This window comes from Somniosus microcephalus, chromosome 12, assembly GCF_052327205.1.
Source record: "Somniosus microcephalus isolate GS21.2 chromosome 12, FLI_Smic_1.0, whole genome shotgun sequence".
Lineage (NCBI taxonomy): Eukaryota > Metazoa > Chordata > Chondrichthyes > Squaliformes > Somniosidae > Somniosus > Somniosus microcephalus.
Window position 1 is genome coordinate 120194325 of NC_140998.1, and position 22336 is coordinate 120216660.

Genomic DNA, 22336 nt, shown 5'->3' on the forward strand with positions numbered 1-22336 from the left:
CATGCTGCCACTGTCCCTTTTATTCCATGGGCTTCAACTTTGCTGGCAAGCCTATTATGTGGTACTTTGTCGAACGCCTTTTGAAAATCCATGTACACCACGGCAACTGCATTGCCCTCATCAACCCTTTCTGTTACCTCATCAAAAAACTTGATCAAGCTGGTTAAACACGATTAGCCTTTAACAAATCCATGCTGGCTTTTATTAATTAATCCATACTTGTCCAAGTGACTGTTAATTTTGTCCCTGATTATTGTTTCTAAAAGCTTCCCCACTGACCAGCCTATAGTTGCTGGGTTTATCTTTACAACCTTTTTTGAACAAGGGTGTAACATTTGCAATTCTCCAGTCCTCTGGCACCACCCCTGTTTCTAAGGAGGATTCGAAGATTATGGCCAGTGCCTTTTTCCTTCACTTCCCTCAGTATCCTAGGATGCATCCCATCCGGTCCTGGTGACTTATCTACTTTAAGTACAGCCAGCCTTTCTAGTACCTTGTCTTTATCAATTCTTATCCCATCCAGTATCTCCACTACCTCCTCCTTTACTATGTATATGGCAGCATCCTCTTCCTTGGTGGAGACATTTAGTACCTCAGCCATACCCTCTGCCTCCATGTGTAGGTCTCCTTTTTGGTCCCTAATTGCCCCCCCTCCCCTTATTACCTGTTTACTATTTATATGCCTATAGAAGACTTTTGGATTACTTTTGTGTTAGCTGCCATTCTATTTTTGTACCCTCTCTTTGCCCCTCTTATTTTCTTTTTCACTTCTCCTCTGAACATCCTATAATTAGCCTGATTCTCAGATGTATTCTCGACCTGATATCTGTTATAGGTGCTCTTTTTCTGCTTCATCTTACTCTCTATCTCTTTTGTCATCCAGGGAGCTCTGACTTTAGTTGTCTTACCTTTCTGCTCCAGTGGGAATGTACCTCGACTGTACCCAAACCATCTCCTCTTTAAAGGCAGCCCATTGTTCCACTACAATTTTGCCTGCCAATCTTTGATTCCAATTTACCCGGGCTAGATCCTTTCTCATCCCACTGAAATTTGCATTCCTCCAATTAAGTATTTTTACTCTAGCTTGCTCCCTGTCCTTCTAAGTTTAAAAACAGAATTAGTTCTAAGTAAACCTTTACCTAGAATTGTTCTTATTTTAAAAAAATAATAATTTTAGCACCAAACTGGATGCTTTTATTTTTTTTTAAATCTAAGTGTTTGCAATGTGCTCTGTTAAATATTGATCCTTTGCATGTACTGTATGGCAGTGTGTTGGAAATGTGATTGTGATCATGAACTGAACTTTGCTTTCTTTCTCGGCACAAGATGAATTTTCTTTGGAGCCTTATTGAAGAGCAACTAATAAGGTGTTTTGTTTTAATAAATAAAATGCATGAAGATAAAGTAAATTAGGTGCTTAATTTCCTCTCCAATGGAAATTGACGACTGTTTGCTTTTATCAATAAGTTTTTTAATTTGTTAGCTATAGATCTGTTAAAAAGATGCAAATACACAAGGCCTCTTGTCTTTATATATGTTTGCTTCCAGTATATCTGTCGTCTGAGCTTCAAACTGCTAGGATTCTGCACTGTAAATCTCCTCCAGTGTCTAAAGCTGAAGACAATGAAGACGTTCGTCAGGAAATTAAATCTATCTGTGCAACACTGAGATTGGCCTGTCCTGTATCTGGTGCTGCTGATGCACAATTATTTCAGACTATAGAGGAAAAGGTTGGTGCTTCAGTTTGTTTTTCTCCAGTCTTGATGTGTATTTGCTTTATTGAAACGACTTCTCAATATATCTTGTTCCCCCAGGTGAAAAATATTACTTCCAAAATTCCCAAAAACCATGTGGGAGAACCATTGCTGAAGCTAACACTAACTCCTGACCACTGGGTAAGAGACTGCATTTAAGAAAGAAAAAAAACTTCACACAGAATGATTTACTTCGACTTGCAATCGCTGTTATGTGGGTAAACAGTGCAGCTATTTTATGCACAGCAACATCTCTTGATCAACAATTAAATGAATGGCCAATGTGGTTCAGGGCAGAATATTGGCCTGGACACTGGCAGAGTTAACTGTCCTCTTTGCATAAGGCTATGGGATTTTTAACATCCACATAAATCACAGGAACATTGCAAGTGCCAGCCTAAATTATCAGCTGAAAATTTGACATTCAAGTTATCAATGACCAGGCTGACTTTTGAGCCTAACTATATGCCTTTTTTATTCAACATTATTAAGAGGCAGGAGACCAGTACAAAGGGCCAGCAGATTGTAGAGTTTACCTTGGTGGCTGTTGGCTTAAAACTATATTTTGAGGGGGTAAGTCATGATATTGTTAGGTTTGCTGTTAAACTCTGAAGAGGTAACAGTTCAGTTTAATATGCAGGAACAGCTGAAGCCTGTAATGTAATCATAGAATGGTTACAGCACAGGAGGAGACTATTCAGCCCGTCGAGCCCATGCCGGCTCTCTGCAAGAGTACTTCAGCTCGTTCCACTCCCCCGCGCTTTCCTCGTAGCCTTGCAAATTTTTTCCCCTCCGGTACTTATCCAATTCCCTTTTGAAAGCCACGAGTGAGTTTACCGCCACCACCCTTTTAAGCAGCGCTTTCCAGATCCTAGCCACTTGCTGCGTAAAAAAGTTTTACTTCATGTCACCTTTGGTTCCTTTGCCAATCACCTTGAATATGTGTCCTCTGGTTCTCGACCCTTCCGCCAATGGGAACAGTTTCTCTCTATCTACTCTGCCTAGACCCCTCATTATTTTGAATACCTCTATCAAAACTCCTCTGACTTTCTCTGCTCTAAGGAGAACAACCCCAGCTTCTCCAGTTTATCCACGTAACTGAAGTTCCTCATCCCTGGAATTATTCTCGTAATTTTTTTCTGCACCCTCTCTAGGGCCTTCACATCCTTCCTAAAGCATGGTGCCCAGAATTGGACACAGTACTCCAGTTGAGGCCGAACCAGTGTTTTATAAAGGTTCATCACAACTTCCTTGCTTTTGTACTCTATGCCTCTATTTATGAAGCCCAGTATCCCGAATTCTTTTTTAAACTGCTTTCTCAACCTGCACTGCCAACTTCAACGATTTCTGCACATATAGCCCCAGGTCTCTCTGTTCATGCACCCCCTTTAGGATTATATCCTTTAGTTTATATTGCCTCTCCTCATTCTTCCTACCAAAATGTATCACTTCGCACTTTTCTGCGTTAAATTTCACCTGCCATGTGTCCGCTCATTCCACCAGCCTGTCTATGTCTTCTTGAAGTCTATCACTATCCTCCTCACTGTTCACTATACTTCCAAGTATTGTGTCATCTACACATTTTGAAATTGTACCCTCTACTCCCAAGTCCAAGTCATTAATATATGTCAAGAAAAGCAGTGGTCCTAGTACTGACCCCTAGGGAACACCACTGTGTACCTTCCTCCAGTCCAAAAAGCAAACATTCACCACTACTCTGTTTCTTGTCACTTAGCCAATTTTGTACCCATGCTGTCACTGTCCCTTTTATTCCATGGGCTTCAACTTTGCTGGTAAGCCTATTATGTGGCACTTTATCAATCGCCTTTTGGAAGTCCATATACACCACGTCAACTGCATTGCCCTGAACAACCCCCTCTGTTACCTCATCAAAAAGCTCAATCAAGTTAGTTAAACACGATTTGCCTTTTAACAAATCCGTGCTGACGTTCCATAATTAATCCACACTTTTCTAAGTGACTATTAACTTTGTCCCTGATTATTGTTTCCAAAAGCTTCCCCACTACCGAGATTAAACTGACTTGCCTGTAGTTGCTGGGATTATCCTTGCACCCTCTTTTGAACAAGGGTGTAACATTTGCAATTCTCCAGTCATCTGGCACCACCCCCATATCTAAGGCCGATTGGAAGATTATGGCAAGTACGACTGTGATTTCCTCCTTAACCTCCCTCAGCATCGTAGGATGCATCCCAACCGGTCCTGGTGACTTATCAACTTTAAGTTCAGACAGCCTTTCAGTACCAGAACAGAAAATGCTGGACATACTCAGCAGGCCAGGCAGCATCCGTGGAGAGAGGAACAGAGTTAACGTTTCAGGTCTGGGACCCTTCATCAGAATATTAGCCTTTTAGTACCTCCTCTTTATCAATTTTTATCTCATCCAGTAACTCCACTACCTCCTCTTTCACTATGACTTTGGCAGCATCTTCCTTGGTGAAGACAGATGCAAAGTACTCATTTAGTACCTCAGCCATGCCATCCACCTCCATGTGTAGGTCTCCTTTTTGGTCCCTAATCGGCCACATCCCTCCTTACTACCCATTTTTTATTTATATGCCTATAGAAGACTTTTGAATTCCCTTTTATGTTAGCTGCCAATCTATTCTCATACTCTCTCTTTGCCCCTCTTATTTTCTTTTACGCTTCCCCTCTGAACTTTCTATATTCAGCCTAGTTCTCACTTGTATTCTCAACCTGACAGCTGTCATATGTGCCCTTTTACTGCTTCATCTTACTCTGGGGACAAAATTCGGTTGCTTTGCACCTCACGTTAGCGCCCTAAGGGGGCGCTAACAGGGCGCAAAGCAGTTAGCGACCGGGCGTGCCGCCACTAACGCCTCCCGCGAAATTCAGCGGGAGATTAGCGGCAGCTGGTAGCACCCCGTGGCGTTGCGCCTCTGGCGATGATGTCATCGCCGTGCGCGGCGCCCCGGTCGCAAACGTTGGTTGTACCCCCTGACGTACTGCCGGACGCTATACCTGACAGGGTCAGTGGGGCGCACGTGCTGCCGGGATGGCGATATTTAAAGGGGAGGTGCTAGGCGGCCATTTTATTTGCTAGCCGCCTGCCAGCACCTGCCACGGGGTTCTGACCGTGATTGGGCAGCCCGGCACTCCTCTTGAGTGCCAGGCTCTTTTGCCAGCACTCTGCTCCCTGGTGGCCCAGCTGGTCCCCGGTTCGCACTGCGCAAGGCCCCTCCTCTTTAATAAGGGGAGGAAGGCCTGCAGTGCCGGCGTGCGTGGTGCTGCGGCACATAGCGCCGAGATATTGGGCTGGAACGCCCCAAGAGGGAGGAGGAGCGCTTCCAGTAGCGTCCTGCCTCCTGCTTGGGGTGCTACCATTGAATTTCGGGCACGGGGGGGGTGCTAACTTTTTCGGGATGCTAAAAGTAGTGCCCTGGCGCAGTTAGCGCCCCAAAGGGGGCACAACCCAATTTTTACCCCTCTTTCGTCATCCAGGGAGCACTGGCTTTAGTTGCCCTACCTTTCCCCCTCGTGGGAATGTACCTCGACTGTTCCCGAATCATCTCTTTAAAGGCAGCCATTGTTCGATTACAGTTTTGCCTGCTAATCTTTGATTCCAATTTACCTGGGCCAGATCCGTTCTCAACCCACTGAAATTTGCCTTCCTCCAATTAAGTATTTTTACTCTAAATTGCTCACTATCCTTTTCCATAGCTAATCTAAACCTTATGATACTATGATCACTATTCCCTAACTGTTCCCCTACTGACACTTGCTCCACTTGACTCACCTCATTCCCCAGAACCAGATCCAGCAATGCCCCCTTCCTCGTTGTGCTGGAAATGTACTGATCAAGAAAGTTCTCCAGAACACACTTCAGAAATTCTTCCCCATCTCTGCCCTTTACACTATTATTATTGCAGTCTATATTGGAATAATTGAAGTCATCCATTATCACTACTCTGTATTTCTTGCACCTCTGTAATTTCCCTGCAAATTTGACCCCTCCAGGAATCTCTCTCTCCAGCACTAACATTCTCCTTAACCAATGCTCCCACCCCATTTCCATTCTTTCCTGAACACCTTATATCCAGGAATATTTAAAACCCAATCCTGCCCTTTTTTGAGCCAGGTCTCCGTTATCGTCACAACATCATATTCCCATGTGGCTATTTGCGCCTGCAGTTCACCAACCTTATTTACCCGCTTCATGCATTTACACACATGCGCTGTAAACCTATCTTAGACCTTCTTCTATTCTCTCTTAATCTGACCCCACCTAATAGCTTACTACAGGGAACTTTCTGGTATCCGGCACGGACCGGACCGACGTGTTGCCGGTTCATCAACAATTCCGGATAATGGAACGTTATAGTAAAAGATACGGAGCTCAGAGCTCCGTATAAAGCAACAAACCCTGTTGCTTAACAGCTTCAAAACAATCGGCACAAGTTGCAAGCGTCTCTGTAGCTTAGCAACAGCTTCAGCTACACCCTTGCAAAGCAACAAATAGAGTAAAAAAAGTAACTAAAAGTAAAAAAAGTTACCTGAACCGACTCCTGAATTTTGCCGGTGGATAAAGCGTTCCAGTTATTTAGGGGCCGGTTAATCGAAAGTTTCCTGTATTTCTTACTCTAGTGCTATCTGTCTCTCCCCATCCTTTGTGCATGTTGTTTCTCCTTTCTACTGCTACATCCTGGTGCCCATCCCCCTGCCAAATTAGTTTAAACCCTCCCCAACAGCACTAGCAAACCCCCCTGCGAGGACATTGGTTCTGTCTCTGTTGAGGTGCAAACTGTCCAGCCTGTACAGGCCTCATCTCCCCCAGAACCAGTCCCAATGTCTCAGGAATCTGAAGGCCTCCCTCCTGCACCATCTCTCCAGCCACACATTCATCTGCTCTGACCTCCTATTTCTGTACTCGCTAGCTCATGGCACAGGGAGTAATCCAGAGATTACTACCTTTGAGGTTCTGCTTTTTAATCTCTTACCTAGCTCCCTAAAATCTGCCTGCAAAACCTCATCCCTCTTTTTCTACCTATGTCGTTGGTACCGATGTGGACCACGACATCTGGCTGTTCACCCTTTTCCCCCCCCCCCCCCCCCCCCCCCCCCAAGAATGTTCTGCAGCTGCTCAGTGACACCTTTGACCCTGGCACCAGGGAGACAACATACCATCCTGGAATCACGTCTGAGGCCACAGAAACGCCTGTCTGTTCCCCTGTAATGTACCTGTGTGACATGGTAGGCACTGGATGTTTATCTCAGTTGACCATATATGCGGGAATTGTCTTTCACTGTTTGCACTCAAGCTCAAAGTTTCTGAACTTGAAAGAAGAAAGTACTCTTCCAAAAATGTCTAAAATTGCAAATGCCGAATGGGATCTTGTGTGTGTTGTAGGAGGGCACTGGCACTGATACCCATGGAACTATACCTCTGTATGAAGTAGCACCTTCAGGGTAGAAAATTGGGAGCAAAATAAAATTGCAGTGAAATTAATGCAAATAATTTTTTTAAGTCTGACTTTTAATCTGGCCTTTCTGAGCTCACTTTTAGTATCTTGCAGATGTTAGTTTGAAATCTATTTTTAGTATAAGAATTAAATGATTTTTAAAAATATTAGTGGCAGGGTTGATTAGAGGGCAGAGTTTTTCATTAAAGCATCACGAAGACTATTTGATAATAAAAGAAAACAAAACAGTTGTCTTGGCAATAATGCTTTTAGGTTTCATGGAAAAAGAAACAGAATATTATCCCCAAACATTGTAAAATTAAAGAATCCCATGTCATAACAGTTGAATTTGACTGCTATTCAGGTATATGGTGACTGAACAACGAACAGTAGAAACATAGAAGATAGGAGCAGGAGTAGGCCATTTGGCCCCTTGAGCCTGTTCCGCCATTTAATGAGATCATGGCTGATCATCCAAATTCAGTACCCTGTCCCTGCTTTCTCCCCATATCCCTTGATTCCTTTAGCCTTAAGAAATATATCTAACGCCTTCTTGAATATATTTAATGAATTGGCCTCTACTGCCATCTGTGGTAGAGAATTCCACAGGTTCACCACTCTCTGGGTGAAGAAATTCCTCCTCATCTCAGTCGTAACTGGCTTACCCCTTATCTTTAGACTGTGACCCCTGGTTCTGGACTCCCCTGCCATCGGGAACATCCTGCATCTAATCTGTCTAGTCCTGTTAGAATTTTATAAGTTTCAATGAGATCCCCTCTCATTCTTCTGAACTCTAGCGAATATAAGCCTAATCGACTCAATCTCTCTTCATACGTCATTCCTGCCATCCCAAGTATCAGTCTGGTGAATCTTCGCTGCACTCCCTCCATGACAAGAACATCCTTCCTCAGATAAGGTGACCAAAACTGCACACAGGAGTGTACTTCCTTTGGATATTTGTTATAGAAAATCCCAGAGAGGACCTTGTTTTCAAGCAAAGCTTGGTGTCCTAAATAAATTGGTTGCAAATCCAAAATCCCATGTAATAAAAACAGAATTTGACTCTGTCACTGTAAACAAGTGCCTGGAATTATTGCCTGGAGTTCTTGAGTAGAGTGTATAAACACACATTATAGAAAAGCAAATGTAGGCATCAAGATGGAGGAAAGGATTGCATGGTCAGAGAAATGTGTTGCTGAAGTAATGAATTTGGGAATTGTCATTGTTTTAATTTTTTTTGTTGGTGACTTCAGTTGCAGTAGTTAGAATTGAACCTGTAGTTTTATTTTTATGAAGATGGTACTGTACTGTGGACTGTTTTCTGCTGAATCTGACTTCAGTATTACATGTCAGTTTCTATATCTGGCCCTATTGCCCGTACCAATGTAGATCATCTTCGAAATAGCTACAGTATGGCAGATGGACTTAATGGATTTATTAAGTGTACAGTCATCAATAAGTAGCTTGTTTGGATTGCTGAGGTTACGCTACAAAGACATAAATGGATGGTGGGCAAATTGTATTAATTGCTATACCCGAGAGCTGATGGATGGCCAATAGTTGTTCTATGAATGAATGACTAGATCAATAGTAGTTAGTGACCTCTAAGCTCTGCATTTTCATATACAGCTGCAGATCTTGTGTACTGTGGATATGAGACATATGATTTATGTGCATGTGCGCAATTCTGTGCCGAACAGCTTGTGAGCAGTTGATCTGTCTTCCTTGAATCCAGATTGAGAGTTAATCCAGAGAGTTCATGGAGCTGATGAATCTCATATTTCACGATCGATTGAATAATATTCAAATGTTCTGAGGTCAGATGGGTTTGTGGGTGAATGCATCTGATCCATGATTTATAGTTGTCAAATGCATACACTTCTATTGACCAGGTATAGTTTGAAGATATGAGCTGGAAAGGGAGAGAGAAGGAGGCAAAAAGAAGTCGAGATAGAAACTTCTTTGCAGACTTAACAGTACCAATATTTGTAGCTAGAGAGGCACAAGAAGGCAAGAGGTTATTTTTCTCATACTCTGCCCAAAAAGCCATTAAGAAAGAAAGCTGTAAAAATACACACACTATTTTGCTCCAAGTGCCCACTGCTGGCACCTTCAAGACATATGGTGGCCACACATGAATCAAGCTGGTGTCCTCCTAACTCTGACCTACTCGCCATATTAGGAACATCTTGGCTTCTTCAAATGCGACTCTTTGTGGCACCATTTCTGCTTCTCACCTACCCACCTTTGCTTATGCATATCCTCGATTGCTTCTAGCTCCACATCCCACTCCCCTCCCCCAGAGTGCTTCCAGTTCCTCACTGGTTCCAGCCTGATTTCTCCCCCTCATATCTCTTAGACCCTATCAGTGCTCTAGTCCTTGCAGCTCAGTTCTTTGCTTTGTCCTCAGTACTTCCAGTCTTCAATTTCTACTCTGGCCCCAGCTTTTATCCACCTCCAGTACCATATCGGCACGTATGCACCCCCCCCCCCCCCCCCAAAGCACTCCCAGCCTCTCTCTGCTATAATTCCACCAAGTATTCCCCATACCCATATGCTCCCATACTTCATCTTCAGCATCGTTATTATCTCAAGGTCCTGTCCGCTCCCCCTCAGGCTGTGGCTTTTCCCTCCTACTCTTGAACTCCATTTCCAAGTAAATAAGTAAAGGAATATGTGACAGAACCAGATGAACACACTGAAGAAAAGAGAGGAGACTAAAGGAAGTAGAGACAAAGGAATTGCGAACAGGAATTGGGCAGAGTGCAGAGTGGTGCAGATACTAGTGAGATAAATGTGACAACCATAAGTGAGAGGCGAACAAACAAAGATATTTAACAAAAAGAACTTCAGATTGGGGAAGAAACGGGTACAATTACAGAAAGATATATAATTTATTCTTGAGCAATGCCATCTAGATCAACTATATTATACATTGTTACATGCTGTAATTCTCCTGTCGCCTCTGACTCAGTCGTGAACACACGCAACATCCATTTGTATTAATCATATGACCTTGTCTTCATGAAACAACGTCTTCTCCAATTGAGCAATATCACACAAAATATGCTTATATTGGGAAAATAACCTTGTACCTAAAATAATGTAAAAGAATGCGTTGAAACAAGGGGTAGCTGTTTTTTTACATTCTGGATGTGATTTGTCTGCCAAGCTAGTTTGTACCATCTGACATCAATTTTCTCTCCCTCACTGCACTCCTGCTAAAACAATGAGTATTTGTATTAGCTTCCCTTCTGAAAAATTAAACTCTTTCAAGATTTCTGATAAAACCCTGTCTGTTGATCTCTGATGGCATCGAGTAGCTACTGAGCCCAGTAGTGTACAAGAGATGAATTAACACACACAATCCTTTAATAGTGACATTAATAGTTTTTGCAAACAAGCTGCTCTTCTCTCTGCTTCCTATTTTTGCCTCCACTCCAATTGTATAATATAGAATGTGTTTAAACTAAACTGGATAGGAAAAAGAATTGTGCTGCTGATGGCACTTGGTCTATAATAGCTCGTACAGTAGTTTTATATTGGAGCGCACCTACCTTATTGCAGCAATTGCATTTGTTTAATGCACCAAATATCCATTATGGCACCTCTAAGTGAGGTTACAAAGTAATACTTAATTATTGTCAGTTTTAAACTGATCTAACCAGTGTCCTTGCTTCAGCCAGTATACCTTCTTGCCTTCTCTCTCCTCTGCTTGTCTCATTATTTATTGACCTGGTCCATTTATTATACCTATTGTGTCTTAATTTCATTCCCTTATCTTTTAGTTCAGGTCTTAGTGTCTCCTTTTTGTCGTTTCATTGTATTTCATCCTTTGTGTTGCTGCCTTTTCCAGAACAATTGTAAATCACTAGCTATATACAGATCATATTGTTCAAATTACAGGAAACTCTTTTTTATCCGGCACCGACGGGACCGGCGTGGTGCCGGTTGATCAAAAAGTCTAGATTACAGAGAGGTATATTTACCAGTGTACGAGAGCCCCGTACACGGCCACAGGTGCAGGAGCCCCGGTTACACGGCACTTGTGCAGGAGTCCCGGTTACACGGCCACAGATCCAGGAGTCCCTGTTGCATGGCCATAGGTGCAGGAACCCCGGTTACACGGCCACAGATCCAGGAACCCCGGTTACACGGCCACTAATATATAGCAAAACTTACCTGAACCTACTCCTGAATTTTGCCGGTTAAGAGAGATTTCCAGATATTTAGGTGCCGGTTAAAAGAGAGTTTCCTGTATTAGTAGAGCATGCACACCAAAGTAAAAGTATGTGTTCAGCATGGCATTCAAAACGTCCAAAGGGGTTTTGATTAAAAAAATCCACACAAAGATCTAATTAAACTCAAAGCTATGTGAAATGATTAAGAAATTGGCTGAGGTAGAGGAAATAATGAGTTCTTGCTAGAGGAGTAATATTGTAGTTGGGGGAAATACTGAGTGGAGTACCTCTGCGCTCGGTGCTGGGGCCAGGACCGTTTTTAATAATTTACATAAACAACCTGGATTCAGAAACTTAATGGAAAGTGGTCAGATTTGCAAATGATAGCAAATTAAAAGAGGAAGTGGAATCATAAGAGGCAGCTCCGAAATGACAATGAATTGGACAAAATATGTAAGTGGGCAGAAAATTGGCAGGTGAAATTTAATGTGGAAAGTGCTGCACACGAGAAGGAAAAACACACAGTGCAGGTACTTAATGAATGATATTGAAAAAGCTAATGAAGAAGTTGAAAGGAGGAGTCTTGGTAGATTCAATGCTAAACATATCCATCCAAAGCAGAACAGCAATCAACAAGACCAATAGGATGTTGAACTGCATAGCTAAGACAGTAGAATATGTCGGGGTAATGGCCGTGTCTATTTGCAACACCAAGGCCTAGAAATTCAGTGGGCTGCGCCACCAGTTAGCGCCCAAAGAGGGCACTCAGTGGCTTTAGCGCCACTGGCCACGCCTCCCGCGATATTTAGCGGGGCGCTAATGGCGGCGTTAGCTTGTAGCGCTGCGCCGCCACCGATGACGTCATTGGTGTGCACAGCGCCCCGCTCCTGCCCCGATTGCGATATTTGGTCGCGCCTGCCTCTGTAATGCCGGTCGCAAATCGCGACTGGTTCACAGGGCTTACCTGTGGCGGTAGTGGTGCAAATTAAGGTGGAGGTGCAGGGCGGCCATTTTTTCCGGTGGCCGCCTGCCAGCACCTCCTCGCGCCGCCCTCCCCGGCCTCCTGATCCACCCCCCGGGCAGTGCCGGCTGTGTCCCAAAAGCCCGGCACTTCTCCTCGGTGTCGGGCTCTTTTGCTGGCACTCGCGATCGGTGATCGCGCTGGTGCAGGCCCCTCCCCCTTAAGGGGAGGAAGGCCTGCAGTACAGCAGCGCGCCGTGCCACAGCATGTGGCGCTGTGGCACGTAGCGCGGCGATATTCAGTTTGAGCGCCCCAAGCGGGACGCGGGGAGCCTCGAGCAGCGCCCCGAGTCCCTCTTGGGGCGCTCCCACTGAATATCGGGAGGGCGCAAGCGGCTCTGGCCGGAGCGCAAATTCCGGCACCCAGGCGAGCTTGGCGCCCCAAACGCGGCGCTACCGAATTTCTAGGCCCAAATGTCTGATTGTTCCCCTTGGAGGACAGTTTGCCAGGAATATGTAATTTAAACCTGCCTGCTGAAGAGTAATCAAGATCTTTGCAATGTGTAATTTGATCCATCATTGTGACAGCCAGGCTCCAGAGTTCACAGTGCTAACACTACTGCTTCCACCCCGCCCCCTTTACACCTGCATCATGTTCTCCCTCTCCTACTGCGCCCCACCCCCAAGACCGCAGCGGTTCAAGAAGGCTTCTCACTACCACCCTCTCGAGGGCAACTAGGGGTGGTCAATAAATAAATGAATTTTTAGAAACTAAGAGTGTATTCTGTGTTGGTGCTACAACATGTATAACATTACATTTGTGTGTTATTTGCCAAACTCGACTATTCCAGTGTTCTCCTGGCCAGCTTCCCATCTTACACCCTCAATGAGCTGGAGTTCATCCAAAACTCTGCTGCATGTACCCTAATACGCAGCACGTCCCATTCAACCATCACCCCTGTGCTCGTTGACCTACATTGGCTCATGGCCCACCAACTATGTTCCCACTAAGCTGCGCAGCTGTCTGGTGGTCCCATGCAAGCTGCTTACCGGCTTTTGAATGGGAAATTTACCGCATGCTCGAAATTTTGAATATTGGGCCACGCAGCAGGTTAAAGGGACCGTGCACCCAAACAAAAATTAGGGGGAACATTGTCCACCAACACCTTGATAATCACAGCAAACTTTCTAATGCTCTGGCCAGACTGCATATTGAGTACTGTATCTGGCTTTGAATACCAAGAAATAAGAGACATTCAAGCTCTGGTAGCAGTCTAGAAAAGAGTTATCAGCCCTGATTTTTGCGGCCAGTGGCGAAGGAATGGTGCTCGCTGTTCACCTCAAAAAGCTGCCCACAAAGTTTTAGCGGGCTCTAGAGCGTAGACTTCCTCTTTTCCAGTTTCAATTTGATGCCTTCTACAGGGGATCCATGGCATCTGTCAACCGGACAAGCAGCAGGGAGGCTAATCAACCAATCTGATTGAAGAATCCTCACAGATGGCAAAGCAGGAAGTAAAAAAAAAACAGGAAATATAAATGACCTTTAAATCATGGTACAGAAAGCAAAATAAAGATTGGGACATACACATGGGATTAAGGGCGAAACTTAAATAGAAGAACACAAACTTTAAAAAAAAATAATTTAAATATTTTTTAGAAAATCTGCGACAATTAATTTTCTTAGGGAATGAAACTCCACACTTGTAAAATTAATTTTTCAGAGCCAGAGAGGTTGTTCAGTAATTATGACTTACTACGCCGTTTAAAAACTTAGTTACTCCTGATTGAACAAGACTTAAGTTTTTCATCGGTCTTTAGTGCGATAATAGTGGGTAATTAGTTTAAGTTCACGCCTTAGCAGTGATTTCTGTGGTGATTCTATCGGCAAAGACTGCAACAGCGCAGCCTGTGGAGGAGCAGGATATCACTGACAGCAACTTCCAGATTTCCCTGTTTAACTGCGCATGTGTGGACACCAGAAGTTGCTGTCAGTTTTACCCAGTGATAACTGTGAGCATTGACAGCCTCGCCGTTATTACTACAGCAAATTCTGGGCCATTAAGTTGGTCCCCAGTGTCAGGGGCCTAAGTTCTGAGGAAATACTGGAGAAACGTGGACTTTTCAGCCTAGAGTGGATGAGTGGCACGGACTCGATGGGCCGAATGGCCTCTTTTGGTGCCGTTATGACTCTGAGTCTGAAAAAGTGATCTTGTAGAGTTATATAAGATTGTTACTGGTGTAGAAAAATTAACCTGGAATATTCAGATTAAATTGCAGATGTAGAATTAGGGGACAGGTGCTCAAACTAGTAAAAGGAACTTTAGGACTGATAATTTGGAAATTTTTCCTCATACAGTAATCAATGTGTGTAATAAACTTCAGATAGTCATGGAGACGAAAACCTTGGAATCAATTTTTTTTAATTGGATGTTAAGGGGGTGGAGTGGGGGATGCCGCCATTATAATCTCACTGGCTGGATAAACTAAGATGGACAAATGGTCTTCCTCATCAGGAATTATCTTGTGATCAGCACTTATTTTTACATTTGAGTAGTTTGTAATAACTTTAAAACCAGGTCTTGCATTCACATGTGACAAGTTTGAGCGACTTTGTTAAATAAAAAACTTTGGGGGAAAGTACCATTGCCACAAGAACTACAGCTGTTGAAGAAGAGCCCTGGCCATCTTCTCGGAGGATACGGGATGGGTATTAAATACAGTTGTGCCAGAATCACCTGCATCCTGAAAATAACATTTTTTAAAGCCAATTATTTAAGAAGAATTTTTTTTGACGTATTGCTTGGCTGCTTTAGCAGCTCAACTCAGCTGCTGTTGGACTCTCTGGGGGAGAAATTCGGTTGGTTGCGCCACCCATTAGCGCCTAAAGAGGCCGAGAAGTGGGGCGGTAACCAACTAGCGCCCGGGCGCAGCGAATCCTGCGCCTCTTCCCATATTGAGCGGACATTTTGCGCCGGTGCTAAATCTTAGTGCCCGCTTACGGGCGCAGGCAAATCATAACGTCATTTCAGTGTGCAGCGCCTTTTGAGCGCCCCGGACCGGAAATTCAGTGGCGCGCCCCTCCGTTCTGCCTGGCGCTAATAAGGACAGCTTGCCTGGAACGTTCCCCAGTCGCTGTCGGGCTGGGGGGGGCGTTCTTTAAAGGGGACTGCTGTGGTATAAAAGCGGCAGCCATTTTTAGAGCACAACTTCTTCGAGAGTTAGAGAGTTGCTGAGCTGCACATTTCACCACTGAGCCAGCACTGGCAGAAGAACTTCAGCCTTCTGACCATCACCTTGCTGTTGGTGAGCATTTCAAACGGGGAGACTTTCTGTGCGCACTTATTATGGGGGCTGCATTGGAGGGGAATGTCCTGTTGTTGAATCATCTGGAAAGGGCACAGGGAGAGAGGGGCAGGCATGGCCAGACGGAGGAGGGCCAACAGACGTCGCCACACCAGACCTTACGCTGCCAGGGTTTTCCGACAGCAGTTTTCCTACATGAACATGTCGGAGGAGCAGTGTATCAGAAGGCTGCGCTTTAGAAAGGAGGTGGTGATTGAGCTGTGCCACCTGCTTCAGCCAGATCTGCAGCCTCAGATAAGGTGCAGGACATCTCTGTCGGTGGCTGCGAAGATGACTGTTGCCGTAAACTTCTACGCAACCGGCTCCTTTCAGGCCGCAGCTGGGGACATAGCCAACATCTCGCAGTTTGCGGTGCTTTGCTGCATCCGTCAAGTGACGGATGCCCTGTTTAAAAGGAGGCAGCAGTACATCTCCTTCCCAATGACCCCGGACAAGCAGCGGGAGCGTGCAGAGGGCTTCGCAGCAATAGCGAACTTCCCCATGGTGCAGGGTGCCATTGACTGCACGCACGTGGCTTTGCGGGCGCCTGTATTGAATCCGGAGGAGTTCCGCAACCGCAAGGGGTTCCATTCCTTGAATGTCCAGCTGGTCTGTGACCACCAACAGCTGATCCTCGCAGTGAATGCGCAGTTCCCAGGCAGCAGCCATGACGCCTTCGTCCTGCGCCAGACTTCTGTTGTAGACCTTTTCGAGGCCCCGGCTCACCCAGGAGGCTGGCTTCTTGGGGACAAGGGCTATCCTCTGTGCCCGTGGCTGATGACCCCGCTCCGTTCGCCCAGCACCCCTGCTGAAGAACGCTACAATGCGAGCCATCAGGCGACGAGGAACATTGTGGAGCACACAATCGGCGTGCTGAAGCAGCGTTCCCGCTGTCTGGACCATTCCGGAGGAGCCCTGCAGTACTCGCATGAGCGAGTCTCCCACTTCGTGGTTGTATGTTGCATGCTGCATAACCTCGCTATCCTACGTACCCAGCCAATGCCACCAGACATTGAAGCACCAGCGGAGGAGGAGGAGCAGGACCATGATGGGAGGGAGGCACAAACTGGAAGGGCCGTCCGTCAGAGGCTGATCAGAAGTCACTTCTAGGCTCCTCTCACGGAATGCATGCTGACATTCCAAGAAGAGGAATGGAACCGTTCCGATACCCCAAAGCCTGTGAAGGGCAAAATGCATGTAAATAGCAGACATGGCCATTGTAAATAAAGTTTTTTATTGTACAAAATGTGCTTCCTTCCAACAAGACAAAGCAATGGCAACAGAAAGCAAAACTAACACACTGACACATAAGTGCCTCGCACACCCGGGAGACTGTCCAAAACATAACTAACATTCAGACCAGCATCCTCGGCCTTGATTTCTACAAATAAGACGTTTCAGCAGCACCTTCTACTCTTTTCCCCCTTGATGGTGATCTGCTTCTCTTGCGAGATTGGCCCATTCCCTCCCTGCAGCTCCTCCGTAATGGGACCCCAGTGGCTGCAGCAAGGCTGGGGGAGGCCTGCTGACTGTCCGAAAGCGCAGATGCCCCTGAGGGACGACCTCTGGGCCTGGAGGGCCCGGCTGCTGACTGCTCCAACTGTGCATGGGTGGAAGCAGTCTGTCCTGCAGGTGGTGGCAGCTGCAGTGGAGACGTGCCAGCGGTGGCATCTGGAATGCTGTCATCCTGAGAGCGGACAGCTGCTCCCTGGTCGGCCGACACAGTGGCACTCTGATGGGACAGCATACGCAGCAATCGGATGGTCCACAGATTGCTGGCCTGCTGTGGTGCTGCAAGGGCCCCGGGTAATCCTGCCTGATCCAGCGAGGGTGGCAGCAGTCAGTGTTCGCGTGGCCTCAATCTGCGTCTGCATGAGACCAGCGAGTGACTGCGTGGCAGCACTCGGCAGTTGCGTGGCAGGTGCCAGTGCTTCGGCGAAGCCCTGGACGGTCCTTTCCCGTGCTGTCCCGAAGCCCTGGACAGTCCTTTCCAGTGCTGTCCCGAAGTCCTGCGCACTCCTTGCCTGTGCTGCGCTGAAGTCTTGGACACTCCTTGCCAGTGTCTCAATGGATTCAGGCATCCTTGCCACTGCAGCCATGAGCTCAGTGTGCCTCAGCCCAGCCTGGGCGCTAATTTCTGTGAGGGCACGCACCTCTCCTGCGCTCTGTGCAGCAGCACTCGTGGCCTGACTCGCCCTCCGGGGAGACGGCCCCCGAGCTTCCCTATCCCCCTTGCGTTGCTGCAGCCCGCTTGTTCCTGGAACTGGTTCCTCCTCAGAGCATTCCCCCCCGCTCCCCTCCAGGGAAGTCGTCTCCCCAGTCTGCAGAGGGGCTGGCTCGCCTGAGGGTGGTAGGGATGGTCCGGCTTCCTCCTGCTCGTCGCCTCCGGAATCAGTGGCAGTAGCAGCTTGAGGGCCCGGCTCTCGAGCTGGTGATGCAGCATCTGAAAACAGGGAGGTTGAAGAGTGGCTTTAGCGAAAGGACAGGGTGATTGCAAGGGATGCATGAGTGCTGCAATGCACTGACTTGGGTCCAAAGTGAAAAAGCATGCTGGTGGGGGGAACAAGTGGAAGGAGAGAGCTCAAAAAGGTGATGACCTTACCATCGTTGTGCACAATGGGGTCGGCAGCTCCGGAGGTGACCGGACCACTCATCCGGCTTCCAACAATCTGGTGGACTCGCTCCTCGAGGTCTGTGAGGGTCTGCAGGTGAGGCCGGCCTCCTCCGGTACGAAGCTGCTCTCTACAGTTCTTGGCCTGCAGGAGAAAGGACGGGAAGTGATGAAACATGCTGCCCTGAGCTGACATTACATGCCCCCCATGGTAGAATAGCCCTTACATTATGCACTGAGCTGAATGTGCATGTGTGTTTCCAGAAAGGGCCATGGGTGCTGGCTGGCAGATGGCCATTGGGACTTCGCGCACCCTCTGGCCATAAAGTCAGGTGCAGATGGAAGGATGAAGATGAATGTGAAAAAGGCACTCACCCTAACGACCTGAGTGAGGTCATTGAACTTCTTCCTGCATTGCACAGGAGTCCTGGGCACCACGCTGCTGGAGGTGACTCTTTGGGCAACATCCCTCCAAGCTCTGCGGTATTTGCTCTGATGAGGCCTCCTGCCATTCTCTGGGTACAGCACAGCTCGCCGGCGCTCCACTGCGCCAACCAGATCATCCAATGCCCCATCGCTAAAGCGCTCCGCTCTCTGCCTGACCCTCTCCATGTCTTGGAAGTTTTGAACACCACAGGTAGGTCACTGCCGATTTTGAGGCCTACAAGGCGTAGAGTGTGGCTGCTGATGTTAATTGACCCGCCCCTTTAAGAGCTGGCCGGCGCCAGCGTGTCTCGGGGAAATCGATTATTGACAGCACCTGCGCTGCGCCCGGCCGCCGAGAAATTGAGTAGCGCCGCCGGGTTAGCACCTTAAGAGTACCATGCAGCGCCTGATTTAGCGCCGTAATCACCTTCAGGGGCGCTGCAACCCAATATCGCTCGAGGCGGCGATAAATTGCGCCTGGCGCTAAACTTTGCGTACCGCCAATACTAGCGCCCCAAACGGGGCGATACCGAATTTCTCCCCCTCTATATTTAGTGGGCCTGTGTAATATGCAACATGATGTAACTTATTTCTCTATGGATAGTAACCTGTATTTGTATCTTCTTTCTGCTCAGGAAACCCTTATGACAATAAATGCTGCTTTCACCAGTGAGTATGAATGCCGCAGAAGAATGTTGATCAAACGTTTAGATGTGACTATCCAGTCATTCGGGTGGTCTGACAAAGCCAAGGTAAATGTCGACGTCTATGACCACATTCTAACTTTAAAAATTGAGAACCCTGTTTGTTTTTTACTGAGGGAATGCACTGTGGAGTGAATAAATGTACTAACTAAATGTTAACAAGTTGGGTGTTTTAAAATAAATCCAAGAATGCTTAACATTTTGTCATTTCACGTCAGCATGAGCGTGGTTATGGACATTTAAGTGCTTTCTCGGTAAGTTAGAAAGGTATGAAGGGTGTTGCTTACTTAAAAACTAATTTTAAGTTGAGCTCCCTGCTGTACTTAATTCCCAATATCTGTCTAAAGTGTCGGGCAGAAGCCAGGACTCCTCCTTTTGAGTGGGGTGGGGGAAAGAGAGGTGGGAAATCTGGAGGAAGGAGTTGCTGTCTGGCTACATTCTCGCCACTCCTAGTGACTGGCTCATAGCAGCCCTGGTAAAGGCGTACGTGCAGGTCACTTGTATGTTGTCTGGAAAAGGTAGGAAAACGGAGGGTGAAATATGCATTGGGATAAAAATCAACTATGACATGTTTCTTTGGTGCAACACTGCTATTAGTTTTCAGATTATTTAGATAACCAATGAAATACATTTCTAAAAGCAGCCCTCGTTTAAAAACAAAAATACAATCTTTTGTGCCAACTCGATGGCGGCCTCTTTCTGTGCTGTACTATTCAATGATTCTATGAATTAAATATATATATTCAAATTGGAAAATTAAGTATTCAAAGGGTTTAAATAACAGCTGTTTTGTACAAAAATTGCCTTCCGATATGAGAAGATATATGAAATGTTTGTCTTTTTTTTACGTAATGAAAGATAGTTGGACTTCGTAACAGCGTAATTACTGCAGAAGAGCCGAAGTTTTCATCCGTTTCCCTGATTTGAGAGATTTCACTGATTGCTAGCTATGTGTGGGGGGGGGCGGGGGTGCACAGCGCAACCAGTGTCGGAGCAGTGAATGGCAGACCGCAACTTCAGGGTGAGCCTGCGCCAAATCCTGAAGTTGCGTCAGTTTCAAAGGCAGAATGACGGCGAACGCTGCCAGTTCGCTGTCATCCAGACCACAAATTCCAGGCCATTATTTGCAATGTGCCGCTTGAGATTAAAAGATCAGTGCTCCACACACTGCCATTTTAGCTGGTGTTGAGTGGAGTTTTTAGTATAACACCCAATTGGTAATTTCCTCCAAAGCATCGGGGCGTGTTTGGCAGCATAGATCCTTTAAATTCATGGAGAATATGTCAGATTTTCTTTAATTACCTTTAACCAAGAGAACACATCATTAACAACCTTTTAACTAAAACAATTGTTTCACCTATCATAGCCCTAATTTCCATGCACTGCTAATATTTGCAGATTACACTAACATACTTAAAACAAGTGCAGGTAAGACAATTGCCACTGCATAGTTTAAGCATCAAAGCTAAATAGCTATGACCAGTGTCATTTCAATTATAATTTCAATTATTAGTCTGTTAACAGGAGTAAAACATAATTTGCCTTAAGCTACGTGTTTTGTCAGTGCCAAGGTAAAGCTTCTCCCTGCATTGTGGTCAAGTGGTCTGCTGATTCCTCAGAAGGTGAGACCACGAATAGTGGGAGTAATGAATAATAGAGGCTTCACTGTAGGTGAAGGAGAGGCTTGTGCAACATTGTACCTGATCATTACTTTTCATTTCATTTTAAATTGAGTGAGTTCGTATGCACAAAATTCTTAATGTTACAACCATAAATCTAATTAAGTAATTTTGTTTGCTTTCAACCTTCTCTGGCTATCTTGTAAAATAGTTAAATCGTATTGTAGTATTTAAAGGGTAGGGTAACGGGTTGGTGTTGATCTAGACAAAACTTGTCAAAGATCAATACTCAACAACAACTTGAATTTATATAGTGCCTTTAATGTAGAAAAACATGCCAAGGAGCTTCACAGGAGTGTAATCAGACAAAAATTGACACTGTGCCAAAGAAGATGATATTGGAATGGGTGACCAAAAACTTGGTTAATGAGGTAGGTTTAAGGAAGGCCTTAAAGGAGGAGAGAGATATAGATGGAGAAGTTTACAGGGAGAATTCCACAGCTTGGGGTCTGTATGGCTGAAGGCAGCTGCCAATGGTGCGTTGAAGGGAGTGGGGGGAGGGGATGGTGATGTAAAAGAAGCAGAGTTAGTGGACTGCAGAGATCTTGGAGGGTTGTAGGGCTCGAGGAAGGTTACAGAGACAGGGAGTGGTGAAGCCATGAGGTGATTTGAACACGGTTGAGCATTTTAAAATCGAGATATTGCTGGTCCGGGTGGCAATGTAGTTCAGTGAGCACAGGGGTGATGGGTGAGCCGGACTCCAGAAGAAATCTTATTAGATAATTCAAAGCTGCTTTTATACTGAGACCCCCATTTTAGTGCTGCTGGCTCCCAATGTGCAGGTGTTCAGCAGGAGCTGGTAAGCCCAAAGTAAACTTGCTGAATTTGCTAAATTGTCTTCAGGAAAGACCTGCATTTTGCTCACTACCCGCTTAATGGATCTGCTAAATTTACTTAGTGCTTGCTGCGTGAGACTAGTGCACCAGGAGCCAATGGTACTTGTAACAATCCAAAAACAACCACCGTATTATTTCTGCTAATTAACATCTAATATTGAAAAAGATGTGTGTTAAGAAAAATGTACATGTCATTGGTGTGGTTGAGAGCTATCTAATCCTTGAATGTTGTTAGTTCGTTCTAAATAAAATTGCTGATGCAGTAAAAAAAATAATTTAGTTTTAACTTTATTAGGTAATTGGAAGTGACGAGCACATAATGTAGGCTGACACTTCAGTCTCTATTCTCTCCCCTCCCCCCTCCCTGCACCCCCTTTGAATTCACCCAGTCCAACTTCCACCTC

At 45.8% G+C, this 22336-nt stretch overlaps 1 protein-coding gene across 2 annotated transcripts in view; it reads left to right on the top strand.

The window, feature by feature from the left end:
- The window catches only part of tslig3b (tRNA splicing ligase complex subunit 3B), a 46705-nt gene that overhangs the window by 13549 nt on the left and 10820 nt on the right, over nucleotides 1–22336 (top strand). For both annotated transcript variants that reach the window (XM_086003476.1, XM_086003477.1), the window contains exons 4-6: nucleotides 1549–1730; nucleotides 1815–1895; nucleotides 19349–19465. In XM_086003476.1, coding sequence (XP_085859602.1) covers nucleotides 1549–1730; nucleotides 1815–1895; nucleotides 19349–19465 — 380 coding nt within the window. The remainder of the gene's footprint in view (nucleotides 1–1548; nucleotides 1731–1814; nucleotides 1896–19348; nucleotides 19466–22336) is intronic.